At 38.4% G+C, this 16,210-nt stretch overlaps 1 protein-coding gene across 1 annotated transcript; it reads right to left on the reverse strand.

Annotated features, from left to right (window-relative positions):
- Positions 1-2,503: 2,503 nt before the first annotated feature.
- Positions 2,504-12,315, reverse strand: NCF4 (neutrophil cytosolic factor 4). The gene is made up of 10 exons (XM_009988866.2): positions 12,213-12,315; positions 10,356-10,440; positions 8,963-9,116; positions 8,593-8,663; positions 7,648-7,775; positions 6,590-6,647; positions 4,902-5,000; positions 4,028-4,158; positions 3,871-3,936; positions 2,504-3,096 (listed from the first exon to the last, which is right to left on the reverse strand). The coding sequence occupies exons 1-10, from the start codon at positions 12,242-12,244 to the stop codon at positions 2,868-2,870; spliced, it is 1,053 nt and encodes a 350-aa protein (XP_009987168.1). The 5' UTR covers positions 12,245-12,315; the 3' UTR covers positions 2,504-2,867.
- Between the last annotated feature and the right edge of the window lie 3,895 nt (positions 12,316-16,210).

Consider the following 16,210-nt stretch of genomic DNA (forward strand, 5'->3'; position numbering starts at 1 on the left):
TAATTTTATTAAAAGTAAGTTTTACTGATTTCAACAACAATTAATAATGAATTGTAAGTATTGGAAACATAAAGGAAACAAAATAAAACTGGTGAGAAGAGTTGATCTGAAGTTATCCTACATCCAAGGCAGCCACACTGTTTTAAATCCAGCTTTAAAACTTAGCCCAGTAGCCTTCAATAATAAGATCTATAGGACAGTTAGGTAGCCATAAGGGAAAGACACTCAGGTTTGCGCCCTCAGGGGTAAACTACAGGAGACTAAGATGAGTTCCTAGATACAGAATACAACTGCCAGAATCTGTCTGCCCTACACGACTACTACTCCTTCTCTAAATCCCTGTAGTACTGACCAAAACCATAGTTAACACAGTTAGGCCCTCAAAAGAACTACATCAATATACAAGGAAAAAATACATACTGCGAATAAAGGAAACGTGCAGAGCAAGAAGGAGAATATGAGGATACTTGAGGAAATTGTGTGTCATTGGGACTATCAGGAGGTGCGTGTGTAAAACCTGCAGACAAGGAGGGGAATATGCAGCTTTGCTGGATGAGCAGAATTTACTTTGCATTACAGTATAAAGGCAGAAAAGAATTCTCCTGCTCTGATTTTCAGAGGCTAGTAAGTTTCCATATGTTCTTCCCCCACCTTTAGAAAAGCGGTTTCTTGCTTCCCAGCAGACATTTTCCTTCCCTTTCCTTTCTCACTCAAACAGCTCCTCCATCTTCAAACAGACTTGTTGAGTTGCTGGTTGCTTCACAGGATCTAGCTGTCAGTGAAAATCTTCAGATGTTATTTGCTCTGTTGAACTCCAGGAAGAGGTAACAAGTAATCCTGCACACCAGAAACTTTGCAGGCCACGCATGCCAATAAGGTTTCAAATTTATAATTATTTCTTTAATGTATCACATGGTGTAAGATTACTAACATCATTGTATATTGCTTCATCTCCCTCCTGAACTGCATTGCTATGATGCCTTTGAAGCAGGAAGTTACATGTTGTAACATTTTAGTAAAATAATGTCAACTAAAACCTTCCGCCACTGGAAAGAAGGACGACATAATCTGTTTCTCTTCTGAACATATCTTACTGCCTCTGAAACATAATACGTACATAGTCTTCAGGTGGAACTTTTGTACCTGGAAAACAGATATGGCCTATCACATCTTACAACTCTTTGGAGAGTGCATTTCTTATATGAGTCTGTACAAGATTGGTATACTGCTAGAACGATGCATTAAATAATTAAGTGTCAAATAAGAAATTATTTATGGTTCCCAATATAGCAAAAGATACACTTTAAATATAAATTCTTTCCTTTATTTCCAATACATTTATATGCATAAATGCATGGCTACAGATAATACAATATTAAAGCTTATGTATATAAATAAGTTTATGTATATACATTAGGAAAAAAAAAAACCACAAATTTAAAGGATAAGTCACATTAAATACTTTTGCTGTTGCTGAATATCTTGTTACCTGATAGCATTACAGGTAACATCTAAGAAAAGGAGCAAACATTATTTTGCCAGTTTGGGGAGGGGCATTGTTAGTTAACTGTTTCTTAGTACCTTCAGATACTAGTTAATCTTCCCTTTTGTCTGTACAAATTTTGGCAGTAGGTCAAGAAGAACAATTTTTTAAACTGAGGAATTGTAGCTTAATGCCACGGAAACTAACAGTCAAATCTAAAGCATGGAGGTTGAAAATTCTTCTAACTTCTTATCTTTTAATGATTATATTTATACTTGGTGGTATCTTTTTAACACCATGACTGCATGGTGGTTTTAAAATATAATATTTTAGGTATAAAACAATTTATGTAAAACACAACTTGTAATTCTTACAAGCAGCAGCAAATTTACTGAAGAAAAAAAAAACATTTTAATTGCATGACCATTAAAGAAATTATTGCAATACATTTTTTTTTAAGGAAGGCTGAATAGATAACATTTAAACTCTCTTCAAAATTATCTCACTTTCAAGCAAAGAAAAAAAAAGGGAGCAGAATTATTTCATCCTCCCCAAAAAAAACCCACTTTTGAATAGAAACTGATAAAATAAACTCATATGTAACTTTAGTTGCTGAAGACTCTGATACAGTAATTCGTTGATAATTCTATTTTGGAATGTGGTGTCAGAAAGTGGAAGATAGATAGAGAAGAAATTGCTATTTGATTAGGCATCCCACAAATTTTCCCAGAATGCACAAAGAAGTAGGCTGTACAATTACAAAGAGGCCTATGATGAACATGACAGGTGTACTAAGTTTGATTCACCAAATTAAAAATATTGGTCAGAGGAAAGAAGACAGCAAAGACGGGCAGCAATTTCTTCACTGAAATATGAAAAAGTTTTCTTGATGCTTCCAGAACAAACTCTGAATACCCAGTCATACTCCCACCTGACAGAAATAATTACACATTCATAAGCACTGGCACACAAACCTTCATATCAGCAAGTGAAAAGAAAATTATGGCCGTCTAGAAAAAGCTTATGAAGACATTCTGGACAAATAATTAACTCTGGGAGTGAGAACAGAGATTAGAGCAGGTCTTGGTGCTCTGTAAGCTAAACCTTTGTTGCAGGCTAACACTCACTTGCTTTGTGAATACGGCCAATGACTTTACTTCCCTATTCCTCACTTTCTGTGGTCTCTATGTAGACATCTCTATTACAAAGGAGTGCTAAAAAGCTGAAGAAGCTAACTAAGTACAGATTTTACATTGAAAGGTAAAACATGACTAAAAATTACTCTTTTCAAGCTCACTTCAAAGGCTTGTTAAAGGAAACTGTCTGCAGAGAGAGATTACAGAAGGACTGCATAGCTACCTACTGGAACACCTCTATACAGCACTTATGTTGCTCTTATTGTTTGAGTAGCACCTATTCCTGGACTAGTGTTGTAGACATCCAAGTCATCTTTGTGAGTGATGTGCAACTTCCAAGGGAAGAAATGCTTCTCAGAGGGCCTTCTCCTGCTCTGAGACACCATGAGTTCAACATCCTGATCGGAGAGCAACCGGATCAGATCACCATCAAGGTCCTGGTAATTCAAAACAATGTCATCTTGGTCAAACTCCCGCCTGTTAGGAAAGAAATTGATCAATCCTCAGAAATCAAGGAATGCCTAAGAGGTACTGCATGATGAACAATATACTGGTAATCTAATTAATTCTGCTAAAAGCCACACAAAGCCTTGGATGTCTTGGCCTTCTTGATACAGCTAGTACTAGAAATCATGCAGCCACACTCTTGCTGTGTTGTGTTTAAGATAAGTGATCTGTCAGAACCAAGAACCATTTCCAGTAGCACCACATGCATGGCACAAGTAATCCGTGAGTTTGACAAAATTCTCATACATAAAAGTTGACTGTAGTTACTACCCACTTTTCCCTACTTATGGTCAATTTTTTTTGAGGAGAGGGCAGGTTAAGGAATGGAAGAGTATTAGCACAGATGTTGTGTTACTAATACTGGATGTTGCAATGTTTTGATGTTCAACACCAGATTAATCTAGTTTAACATTTGTTTAACAGGTGTTAGAAGGTGGTGTCCTGCATCCTGAAGAAGTATATTAGACAAAAGATCCTTGCATGGGGATATGGCTCAGATCTTAGAACAAGAAGAAATGGAAACTTCCACCCAGCATAATTGAGTTACAAGTGTGTGGCATCCCATTCTAGTGTCTGCACAGATGACTGTGGGCCAAGACAAAGCACAACTTCAAGACACTTGAAAAGTATTTCACATTCAAAACATGGTGATGACCAAGCAGAATGTGAAAAATCTAGGACTGACAAGGGACTTGACAAATGTTTAAATGATATTAAACGTACAACTAGCTGCTTTCATTGTACCTCATCAATTCCATGAGATCTTTGAATGATGGAATGCTGCTCAGATCCTCTTCCACTGAGATATCTCTGTAACAAGAACAAATCTAATCATTACATATAAAGAAGAGAATTGTTGTCATTTCTTCAACAGTAAACTGGAAGACTATTTTCTTATTACCGGATAGTGCTCATAGTCTCATCATGGTAATAACAACGAACTTTATTAACTGTGTCTTCCTGATGTGGTATATCTTTTATGATCTTCACAAAAGCACATGGGAAAATCCCAGTGGCATCATGAACTGTTCCCTGGAATGACAGAAAGTGTTAGAAAGAAGAAAACCATGACATTTTTGTCACATACAATGAGTTCTGGAATTCAATTAATTTCCATGGAAACAACAGTAAGAATTTTTCTACTGTAATCAAGAAAAGAAAGGCTATGGAAGTAACCTGATGTCATCCCTACAAAAAGATTATACTACTGCTTAGTCAAATACAAGGCGGGAGAATGAAACAGTGTGTAAAAAATGAAAGTCAGATGGTTACCAAGGAAGGCTGTGGTGTTTGAGTGAGCAGAGATATCGTATCAGTAAACACACAGTATGTTCTCCTCATCCTTTTGCAGAACACTGCTGCATTGCCCAAGTTCTCTCTAATCAGGCTGACGTGTGTTGTGGTATGAAGCATGAAGTATATAGCAACTCACCCTGAGGCAAGAAACCAATTAATCGCTGAAATGGAGTTTCCATCTCCTTTCTGTGGCTTTTTTTGTGTTTTAATCACTTCCAAAGAATTTTAAAACATTCCAGTAGAAGCAAATGCAAATGAAAACCGAAGTCTAGAGGGCAGAACATTTGTAAGCTCAAAACCACCAAGGAAGGAAACAATTTCAAATTTGGAGTCAAGGATTTATCCTTGACAGTAAGACCTGATTATGATACAGTTTCTCCTTGAAAGGAGGAGACAGGTCCTAAGGACTAAAGGAGAGCCCTTTCTACTCGTATATTTCAAGGTATGCTAATAATTCAGTATGGCTATTGCAGTCTTACCTCCAACCAGTCTTTGTTTACTCTGCTGAGTAGATAAATCAAGTCTCCCTTCTTGAAGCTGAGTTCCAGTTTATTGGTTCCAGAAAAATCAAATAGTGCCTATGGAAAGTAATAACACTGACATTATTAATTCACAGAGTTACAAATGTGAGTCTTTCTTTCTGTACTGTTCTTAGGGTGAAATCATAAAGCAGCAGGATAGTACGCACTTCATGATCACAGATGTATATCTGGGGTAAGGTCGTACATGTGACCGCAGTCTGCAGTTCTCCCAATTTCTTCTCCTACTCATCACACTAGAAAAGGCTTTGAAGAAGTGGTGAAATCACTAGGATAAACACAGCTCTGACAGGGCTACATGCTAGAATTTTTGAAGTGGCAGGACACTGAGCACCAGAGAAATAAATATGAAGACGTTGAAAACACTTCAGAGCAAGTAAGCCAACAGAGCTGAAAACAATTGACAACTTGAAAACTTGAAATTCTGAGAACTGAAAAAATATATATTATTTCTGGTTGCAGTTTTACAGCTTCCGGATTTGCTGCAAAATATCACAAAGCCTTAAAAATTATAGAAGTGTTGTGTCCTAATTTAAGGGTAACTAACTGTTGTTTTCACACCGACTTTCAGGCCTGTGTGCTGAACTGAGAGATTTGGGGAAGTCTGGTGACACCTGTAGTTAAAATGAAACTTAGATGACCCCTTCAGAGGGGAAAAAGAAAAAAAAAAAAAAAAAAAGGAGGTAAGCACATGCTACCACCCTGACATCCTGTTCTTGAAAAATTAAAGTGTCCGAGTTATCAAAAATGCACATCTCCCCCATTGTCCTTAGAGAACATGGTAGCCATTTAAATGCTCTTAGAGAAGCAAAAATGAAAAGGTGTAGTTTATTCTGTGTTGAGGTGATTCTTTTGGTCTTCTTAATGCCTAGAGCTCTCCTAATAAGAAAGACAATCGCTACTGTTGTGCTACTAGTTCATATGTCTACCTACTAAATTTTTCAAAAGCCTTTTTTCATCTATTGAAAAGTTTTGGTAAGTATATTCAATACTAATAAATTGATAGATAAAATCCAAGAGATATGACTGATCCAAGACCTGCCTACTCAGGGTAAAAAACAAAACCAACAAACCTCAAAGCACTTGCATGGGTTTTTTAATCTTACATGGCAAAGTCACATGTTCCAGGAAGCAAGACCATGCTCAGACAAGTATTGGTTACAAAGCAGTTCCATGTACTTAATACTAAGACAATATACAGCAAAGTACCATGAACACTTTTCAGTAGAACACTTATGTTACAGAAAATACTAAGGTGCCTCACCTGCAAAGCTTTTAAACATATGCGAAGTCAATGAGACTTAAGCTTGTGCCTGTTTTCAATTTAATTTATGGATATCACTATGTAAATGTGGACCATTTGGCAGAAAAGTGTCCATGTCTCTCAATTTTGAACCTTCTGTCATTCCAACTTCACAATGGACCTTCTTCTTATTCCAGTAAGGAGGAGCAGAACACTTCTTTCCATTCTTTGTTTCATTCCCTGTTGTTAAAATCAATTGCTTTCCTGTGTCAATTTCACTTTCCCTTCTTTCCCCAAGGTATAATTGGAAAAGGCAACTTGATCGATGAGATACTAAAGTAAAACAGAGTTTAATCTGCTATGACAGATTGTGCAGAGTACTCACCTCAGCCCGTGGAGTTGCCATGCGGTCAAAAATAGGCACTTGAGGTGAACTGCTCTTACTGCAAAGAAAGGAGAAAACAGGGAGGTAAGTATGTCTTTCTAGTCATTGAAAATACTACACGATCAGTAGCACAATGTCTGCATTTTCATTATTTAAAAGGCAGGCAAGCCATAGACCCCACTGGAGAAACTGCATGAGAATCTGAGTGCAGCACTGAAGTAAATAAATACGGATGCAACAACATTGCCCTAGTTCTCTCAGTTCCAGCGCAGAGCAGCAGCAATCTGATGATGTCTGCTGCTGAGAACAGATGGAATTTTCAATACAGTCAGTATCCTGGGCCTCTTTTCCACAGCACTGCTCAGCGCCCCTTCTCTGTCTTCTGGGCATCCCTGTTTCTAGCATTTATGGCATTCAGTTCAAACGCTGCCATCATACAGACATCCAGGAATGCATACACACATGCAGTTTTTGCACTGTTTGAGATAAGTGAAAGGAAGAGGGTCCATCTTTGATGTGTTGAAAGAAGAATTAATTTGTCTGAAGGGTAATGAAGTATGATGTCTACTTAGCAGTTCTCCAAAGGGGTGTCAATGCTGCTATGTAGGACAGGCCCCTGTTTAGACGAAGGACAGTAACAAATTGAGTATTCATCTTCATTTACTGTCTGAACCAGATCTCACTGAATTCAGTGCCAAAACCCACATTGACTTCAATGGTGCAAGCCTATGTCCTTAAGCTTGGTCTATACGTTCTGCACATCATAACAGAAAGTACCACTAAAGAATTATCAGCAGATAGAGCTGAGTAGCATTTTTTTAAAAGCAAACTATACTCTCATTTTGGAATTTTCCTTTAATGCAAGTACCACATCCACTTTAAAAATTTGAGGTTACTGAAAACAAGAAATACTCTGTGTTCACTCTACCACAAAGATCTTAATATTAGAACTTCATGGATTCACTTGGGAAACACAGTGGCGATCCTCATCTCTCCCCCCAAAACTGGACAGCATCTCTTACATCAAGCAATACTGGAAAAACATGTCAATCACTTACACTCGGCGTGTCCGTGGGCGAAGCCGTCTCAGTCGGTGAGGCACCTGTTCATTATCAAAGGTTGAGTGGTAGAAGAACAGCCGTACCTCTTCATCCATCAACACCCAAACGGGTAGGCAGAGTAGGTTCTGTGCCAGGAGCAAGTAGGAAGCAGAGTGTAACAGTGGGAGGGACTGATTCTCTATTTGTTTACATGCAACAAATATGCCTCTCTGACCTACAGGATCATGAAGAATATTAATTACTGCCAGAAATCTCTCTCTGCTCCCTCCTAACTCAGCAGGACATGGCTGAACAGCTGACAGTTTCTCCTGTTTATTCCTGGAGTTGGCCAAGGTATTGCTTCACTCTTTTTGTGCCTGATTTACTGCAAAAGGAATAAATTGCTGTTTGTGTTTCCCTTCAGGATGTGAATGGCTGTGGAAAGAAGGCAATCTTGAGCATTGGAAGTCTTGGCTGGTGCTTCAGACTTTTGCTGAATTAAAGTCAGGTCTTCGGTTAACTTGCACACAAAGAATTTCTCTCCTTGATGTTACTGGCTGTGTCTTCACTGTAGAGCAGGTACACTCAAAAGTACACTAGCAGGCACACCCTCCTAGCCCCTTAGGGGCACACACCAGCTCCATGTTCATGCAACACCTGGAGATTCACCATTTCCTCAAACATAATAGGTTGTTTAGGTTTTTATTGTAAGGATATCTTTCTATACATGAAGGCAGGGAATGAGCCTTTGTGAACTGCATATTCCAGCAGATCCTTCAGTCCAGACAATCTGAGGAATAGGACTGCAGGTTGTCCCGCAGTGTGGACACTGAGTCTTCAGGAAAAACAATGCAGAGAGAAGCAGATATCTAGGACTACAACAGTACTGTCTCTCTTAGCTGATTTCAAGGGGTAAGTGTCTACAGTGTTCAGCGCAATCTCTACCTTAAACTTAAGTTTTACCTTCATGTAGGCATTTAGGATAGGAATCCTGTTCTCAGCAATTTCCTTTTTGGCCCCAACATAAACTTTTCCTGGAAAATAAAAAACCTGTGACAGTTATTGAAGAAAAAAAATGGAGGCTGTCAGAGAAATGAAGCAATGAGGAGAAAGCAGGATCTCCAAGATAATACATATTTTCGAAAAGATTTTAGGTTTCTAAATGAACTTTACTACAAGAGGATGGACTGGTAATGGAACTTGACTTCTTCAGCATCCACAGCTGGGAACTAGTTCCTTGTCACAACTACTTCCCTACAACGCACTCCTCTTCGAGACAGCCTGGGGCTGAGAAATCTGCTAATGGTGCACACATTTGGTACTGACCACTTACCTGGCAATACAGGGAGTGTGCAGGTAAAAGGGCTATTTTTGCTCTCTGCCCCATATCTCTCCTCTAGTTTGGTGTGCAGGGCATAGAACTGACGATAGCGTCGGAAAATCAGGTATCTGCCACCACCTTTAACCTTTACTTCAATGACAAACATCTGAAACAGAGAAGGGGGATTCAGGCTAACGTTCATATTTATAAATACTTACCAAACGAAAATGAGGCATACAATAGGAATATAAGATCAGTGCTCCAGTAACAGGAATATTGTCTGAGGGGCAGAGTGGAAATCAAGCCTTCAGTTAAGCATCTGCAAACTGATGTATAAAAAAATGACAAGTTAACACCAGACAGTGTGGTATATGTGTGGGTCCAGCTTTCCCATGGATCATGTCCCTGTGGCTGCTTTCTATCATATAATCTTAAAAGGAAATCTGAAATGACTAGCCACTGCTTTATGCTTACACATCTTCCCTCAGTGACAAACAAAACGTATTAGGCAGGTAAATATAAATATTTTACAGTAGGATGCTTTGGACATCCAGATCTACAGACAGACATCTAAACGAATAGATTTTCAGAGTTGAAGGCATTCATACTTCTTTTTGACTTTAAAGGACACAATTTCAGAAATTATGGTCTGACCAAAGGTAAGGCCAGGAAAAAAAAACTTGGTCGCCTTACTTCTAAACCCCTCCTCCAGCTACTATCTTATTTCTTATCTGTTGCCAAAATTGTTTTGCTCTAAAGGAGCCCACGATTTTCATGCACTGACCTCTGAGTCATGTTGCAGCCAGATCCTTCAGAAAACATAAAGACAGATCAATCAAATGTCACTATATTCCAGAGTAAAAGCTGCATGCTGCAGTGGCAGGATTTTATGACCAATGCCTCCAGCAAAAGCAGCATACCCTGTGGAAGTCAGACTGAGTTGGTCTTATCCAAAACCCCTCTTCAGAAACTTTCATAGTGATTTTTCCCTACTATTCCCTTCCTGTGTGCTCTTTTCTCACTTACTAATATGCTAACTTCTGTGAATACAGAAGCACCCTAACTTGCCAGTAACACAGAAGTCTACGCTCTTTGAATTCCTTTCCCACTATCTTCATGAAATGTACTGCACTCTAACAGGAAATAAATCAGAAATTAGGTAAGAATTTAGAAAACAAGCAATGTTAGAGTATACCTCTGTCACATTTCACCCAGACAATAAAGTTTTAGACTAAATTTGTGATAGACTAACCTCCATTACAGAAAAAAGAAACACTGAGAAGTTCTCTGTACAGAACTACTCATGCCAAAAAGCAACAACATCAGACTAACTGCATTTTGCTTCCCATAACCAAACCAGTCACAGATGAGGGCGTACAGAGATAGGATAAATCTCCCTTCTTACATAATAATTAGAAAAGCCTTTCTTCTCTTCAATATCTGCAATGTTAGCTGAAACAGGTACATCATCTGGAAGCTGGTCAAAATCACTGTGAAGCAAGAACAAAATATTTAGGTTACTCATACTGGCATTAGCCTTCAGAGGTCTCTATGCCATACAGAACAAAGATAGTTAGGCAACATCGCATTATCTAGTGTCGAAACCAAGAAGTTAGAAACTTGAAGGGTCATTCTCTTCCTCTGGAGGTCTGATCTTGAGATGTTGAGTTTCTGTAAGTTCAGCACAAGTCAGTGACCACTGTAAAGATTCATCAAGCCTGAAAAACACCCCTATCGTTTCTAGGCTTGCTAGAGTAGCAGGACTACAAAAGAAACACTTGAGCTGGTAAGGTTTTCCTGGGAAATGTGATCAGCTGTGGATGCATTCTTAATCTTTCCTATAGCATCTAATAGACTTAGAATAATAACTCTGCAACAGTATCTCTTATTCTAAGGAGATCATCATATACTGTGATTATGCTGTTATTATGACTACATTACTGTTAGGGAATAGGAAACAGTATGAGAAAAGAGCTTGTTGTGGTAGGAGCTGTAGAAACTGACAGCACAAAGCTAATTCCTAAAAGTCTTACACTCTAATAAAGACACATTCAATATACCTTATACACGTAAGATAAGAAACAACAGAAGGATAAGCACAAACGGGAAAAAAAGCAAAGAAACAAACACATAGTATTGTTTTATACTATAACTAGTGGTGCCTGGACCAGCTGTCATAACGTTGTCAAGTTTTCTTGCAAACATCACAGTAAAGCGGGCTCTTAAACAGGCTTTGAAAAAAAGAACGAGTAGCCTAGCAAATGTTTACAGGAAGGCCTCCAGTCACGGCAGGTAACCTGAAGCAAGCATAAAGATACTTATTTAAAAATGTCAAAAATGTGAGAAGAAACACATGACAGTGGGCAAGGTTAGAATTAGCTTTGCAGATCCTAGAAAGCACTGAATTTGAAGCAAGAGAGGAGGAAGGATCCCTGCAGGAACACCTGAAGAGCTGCCAGATGACCACACTCTTGTGTTTCTTGTCTATATTATCCACATAATAAAACAGCATAGATTGGCAGATGCTTTTTACTCTAGGACCTCCTCCTTGGTACAACATCTTTGACAAACAGAAGACAAATTCACCTTTGCTTCAATCTTACAACTCAATGTTGTTACAGTGGTACTTACATTAACACTTGAGTAAAAAGGATCAAGAATGAGGAAAAGAGGATAACCAATGAGGTAGAGAGAAAGAGAAGCTTTAATAAGGATAATCTAAGAAATGTCAAGCTGACATAATAAATATTCTGATAATACAAAAACCATGGCAGTTGGCTCAGTTTATTCTGCTAGAAGAATATCCCAGGCAGGGGCTTCCACAATGTATAGCCCATCTGGAAGGCTGAAGTGATAACGCAAAGTCTTGCAATAGCTTGCTGTGTGAGAAGAATGACAGGAATCAGCACCACCATAAATACCACCACTTACTGTGAAGAGGGGTGTGGTTATGGAGATCGAGATATAATTAGTCATATCACGAACACTCATATCACAAACCCCAGTAAAAGGGAAACTGCAGTTATAAGAGGACAATGACACACTATTGTCCTAGGTGGTGAATATTCCCCAGGAAAAGAACAAAGAAAGTTCACTTCAGTTTAAGAAATAGTCTGCTCCACACTGAGCAGCCTAATAGTTTGGAAGTACGATAACATGAAGCCTTTTAAAATCAAAGAAGCTTGCATCCAAATTAAATGAACAGATCATAGCAGTCGCATGGAGGCTTGCGGGGAGGCGGAAGGAGGGAGAGACACATTACCTCTTTTCTCGCAGCTGTCGGGGAAGAGACATGGTTTTCAGCTTCTTAAATCCAGATGACTAAGCTCTATTCCTCTGCTTCTTGGGCAGTTCCTGGCTGAATAGGATGAACACAGTCAAAGCAATTCTCCCTGCGTGAATCCAGACTCCTTTGCAAGGCCTCAGAGATCTTTTTTTTAATGTTTCAGTGTCAGACGATTTCTTTTGTACCTCCCCACCCCCATGAGATTGAGGAAGTACTAGAGAAAAAAACGACATAAAGAAAGACTCTTTTGTGATGTCTGTCATGTATCGAAACTGCCACAGTTGAGAAACCAAAAGCCCAGAAAAAAAAGCAGAAACTATGAGCCACATATTCCACTGGCCACCTCTTTGCCGAAACATCTGCCTCTGTGGAAAGCTAGTATGAGTGGGCTCAACAAATTCTGGTTTGCCCCAGCTAAAATGTCCCCAAATACAACTTTATGCTAACGTTCGTAAACTAAGATGAATACTTCTGATTCCTTCTTGAGGCTTTGTGATTCCCAAGAATCCTCCTTTCCACAGACCAAGAGCCAGGAGGTGGAGCTAAAGAATAAATTTTCAAGTGGGAGCAGAAAGTATGGTCAGGAAATTCAACCTTGTCCAACATAGGTAGCAGAATATCAGGCAGAGGAGATTAGGAAATGAGCTTTGAAGGATGGATCAATGCAAGTAAGACATGAGTCCTTGAAAGAGCAGAGATCTTTTCAGCTTCGTGTGCTTAAAACAATCTACATTTACCACCTACAAAGACAGGGTAATGGCTCACCCAGGGAGAATCCTGACTGCCCTGCCTGGTACACAAAGGCTAGTGATATAGCATTTGTATATCATCAGTTAACAATCTTTCAAGAGGAAAATAAAAGGAAGAAAGTGAAGAGGAAACCAGCATTTCCTAACACTGCAGATAAGTTGCAGCATAGCTTATGCGCCGTAGTCAAAAGCTGTCATGTTTAGTATCTTTGCCTCCCCGTTTCGGCCTTTGACTCTCTTCCGTTTTCATGTTCAATACATATTTGGTTTCTTCTCCTCCTTCTGTTGTCAATCACAAAAATTCTCATCTGAATGGAGCAAAAGTCAACCAGCACCCTTCAAAATAAAACTCTATTTACAACTATAATCATCAGCTTTGAGAGTAAACTGCATTTCATTGCATTTTAACAAAATAAATACTTCACTCATCTCTCCTTTGGATAACTGAAGGCACCGTTATAGAATTTGGGAGGGGATACAGTGTCTCTTGGCCAGAAGGGACCAGGAGAAGCTACAAAATTCTGAACTGTATGTTCTGAGTGATCTGCTACTCTCTGCTGCCCACACAGACTTAGCAGAGTAGTTCTAAGTGGCAATCTTGGATATAAGTATTTCCCCAGACCTTCACACTCTGCTGTGTACTCCATTTCCGTGATTAGGCCTGCTAAATGTGTAGACCCCACATAACATGAAGTCAGGCTCATTATCCTCTTGCCTTGAGTGGGAGAGACAATAATAGAGTTTTCTAACTGCAACCCTCTTGCTTTCTCCTGATGTTGAGAAGGAAACAGGAACAGATCACCTTGACCAGAACTATTAATCACAAGATGAATATATATGAACTCATGAAAATTCAGAGGGGCACTCCTGACACGTGCAAAAAAAAATTGTGGGAAGTACAAGAACTGTGCAAACTTTAATGCAAGTGAAAGGGAAAGACTGGAGGGGTGCTTTTAAGGTAACTGTTTATACTTGATGCGTACCATAGTTTTGACAAAAAAAATATAAAAAGGATATTCAAATCTTTTCAAATCTCTTGAAAGATAACCTAGATACAAGGCAGGTACATCTTTTAAGAGACAGAGGACATGACACAATGCAAAAATACTTGCTTATTTTTCATGTGGAGACACTTTTCAAGAATGAGTAGACAGACAACCTCACAGACAAATTGTCTATGCAACCTAAGAGCAGCTCCTCAATTCCACTAATCTCTACTAGACACTACAGGCAGTAACAACACTAATCTGAGAGAATAATGCTAAATCTCCTAAGAAAGTTTCTGATTCTGCAATATTTTCTTGTTCTGAACTAAACCAAAACTAAGACCTTCTTTTCTGATGAAAAGGCAGATTCCTACCTCAGAAGAGTGGATAGCTGATTGGTTAGAGGGTTCACCTATGCTGTGAGAAACTAAGATTTGAAATACTGTTTTGCTATATTCCTCTGTGCCAAATCAGTGCCTCAACTACCAGGTGTTTTCTCTCAATTTCTACTATCGTGCTGCTACAGTAGAAAAAGCAATTTCTACTATTTGGTCTGAGGAAACGGGCTGGATCTACTCTAACCCACATTCTCTCTCTGCTCAAATAACTACTTTATTATTGATGAATGAAATATATATCCATTAAAAAATTGATACACGTTAAGAGATACATCTGCACTAGGAAAGTATCCAGTTTCATCAGCTGACATGGTCAGCTCTCAGTTTTGAAAAAACCCACCCATATCCCATGGGTAGCATGGTCATTATGATACTATGCACCAACCCTTATCCAGGTGGAAGAGAAAGCAAGCATCCAGGTGCAAGAAATACTAATAAGTTAATTAATTAAAGGAGACTACTAAGAGAATCTTCAGATGACTGAACCATGATTGTTATATATAATTTTGCAGTTCAGCATCTACTATATTATTTTGGCCATGTATGCCTGTGAGCTGTGAAATTGTGGCCTTCTGTATAGTGCATACATTGTTAGAAAATTCTTGTACACCTTGGAAATCTGAGAGTATCAGCTATAACCAAACAGCCAGAGCAAGCATGGAATTTAAACAAGAAATGGGAATGTAGTCCCAAATCACTAAAAATACATGAACTACTAATAAAAGGTAAATCAAAGGAACATAGCAAAAATACTGAGCTGAATCAATTCTGACGACAGCATCAACACCACGTTTACTAGGGCAGCAGCTACTGTATCATTTTGGCTGTGCATGTCTGTACGCTCTAGAATAATGACTTCTCTGATGAACCTGATGCTAGAAAAGCGCTGCATAGTTATGTACAGTCACCAGCCCTAGAATAAACTTTTTAGGTGACAGAATAAAGTGAACATGAATAATATTCTTAAAAGATGTCTGGTCTCATCACAGATTAATCTGTAAAGGAAATAACATTTTAACAATCACTGCAATGAAGCTGAACATTAAATAGAAACACATACAGCAGACTTGGCTTGCACGATACTTTCATTCAACCTATTGTTTTCAAAGGATATGTGGAATATTTTTTTCTGTAGCATACACATCATTAGCAGTTGAGTGTTTTTCTGTGGTTGCTTGAGGCTGAGATGCAACTGATAACATTGATTTGGGAAAAGTGATTTGGGGCTATATTCTATTTTCCATTCATATTAAATACTTCAACAGATTTTGTTTTTATGGTTACCATCAGCTTTACAGAATGATTTAATACACTTTTACAGTATTTATTTTCAAATACAGTCATGTTTAAATTCCTTGTCATTATTATAATGTAACATTAATAATGTATTATAGCTCTGCCAAATTTTTGGACAAAAGTTAGATGAGATAAGCTACACACATCTGCCCTGTAATCTTCAGTTCTCTTTTGTAGGTAATGCTACAAAATCTTTAGAAGGCAGTTGGTCCAATGGTGAGTGACAAGACTCTCTTTCTTCGATATATGCTTTCATGATAGCCAAAAACAAACCCACCCAAAAAAAAGAAAAAAGTTTTTGGAAGTTGTCCTGCCTTTCTGGACTTCTCAAAAATAAACAATAATTAAAAAAAAAAAAAAAAACTACAAAAAAATAACATGAAAACATACAAAAAAAAACCACAAAGAGGACATAAATTGAGTTGATTGGTTTTATATTCTTCATTAGATAATTTCTCAATTCATATTGGTTGAGTGCATGGATACTCTCCCTGTCACACACTGTGTTGAAAGGAAAAAAGGAACAGGAGTATAAATAAATAGAA

This window comes from Tauraco erythrolophus, chromosome 4 (assembly GCF_009769465.1).
Source record: "Tauraco erythrolophus isolate bTauEry1 chromosome 4, bTauEry1.pri, whole genome shotgun sequence".
Lineage (NCBI taxonomy): Eukaryota > Metazoa > Chordata > Aves > Musophagiformes > Musophagidae > Tauraco > Tauraco erythrolophus.

Excerpts from the sequence above, each read along its gene's own strand:
- NCF4 (XM_009988866.2), bottom strand. The coding sequence starts at position 12,244 with ATGTCTCTTCCCCGACAGCTGCGAGAAAAGAG. Across the intron at positions 7,776-8,592 it reads TCCTAAATGCCTACATGAAG|AACCTACTCTGCCTACCCGT; the intron begins GTAAAACTTAAG and ends CTCCTGGCACAG. Across the intron at positions 4,159-4,901 it reads TAAACAAAGACTGGTTGGAG|GGAACAGTTCATGATGCCAC; the intron begins GTAAGACTGCAA and ends CTGTCATTCCAG.